The 245-nt window shown below is 13.1% G+C and overlaps 1 protein-coding gene across 1 annotated transcript in view; it reads right to left on the bottom strand.

The window, feature by feature from the left end:
* Positions 1-244, bottom strand: part of EMH_0098830 (mitotic control protein dis3, putative) — a gene marked incomplete at both ends in the record, with an annotated part of 1,021 nt that extends 777 nt beyond the window's left edge. The window contains one exon of the mRNA XM_013494034.1: positions 189-244. Coding sequence (XP_013349488.1) covers positions 189-244 — 56 coding nt within the window. The remainder of the gene's footprint in view (positions 1-188) is intronic.
* Position 245: the final 1 nt, after the last annotated feature.

Genomic DNA, 245 nt, shown 5'->3' with positions numbered 1-245 from the left:
TATATATATACAAATACAGAAATAGATGTATCAATAAGTATTTGTATAAATGTAGATATTGATTAGTTAATAAATTAATTAATTAATATATAAAATAAATAAATAAATAAACTAAACACTTGTATTTATTTATATTTATTTATTTATATTTATTTATTTATTTATTTATATTTTTTATTTATATTTACTTGTTTTCTTTATTATCTATCATTTCTTGAGCTTCACTATAAGTTAAAGCTTTCATC

Source organism: Eimeria mitis, genomic scaffold (assembly GCF_000499745.2).
Source record: "Eimeria mitis Houghton genomic scaffold, Emh_scaff10123, whole genome shotgun sequence".
NCBI classification, from domain to species: Eukaryota; Apicomplexa; class Conoidasida; order Eucoccidiorida; family Eimeriidae; genus Eimeria; species Eimeria mitis.
This window is presented reverse-complemented; position numbering and strand designations above follow the sequence as displayed.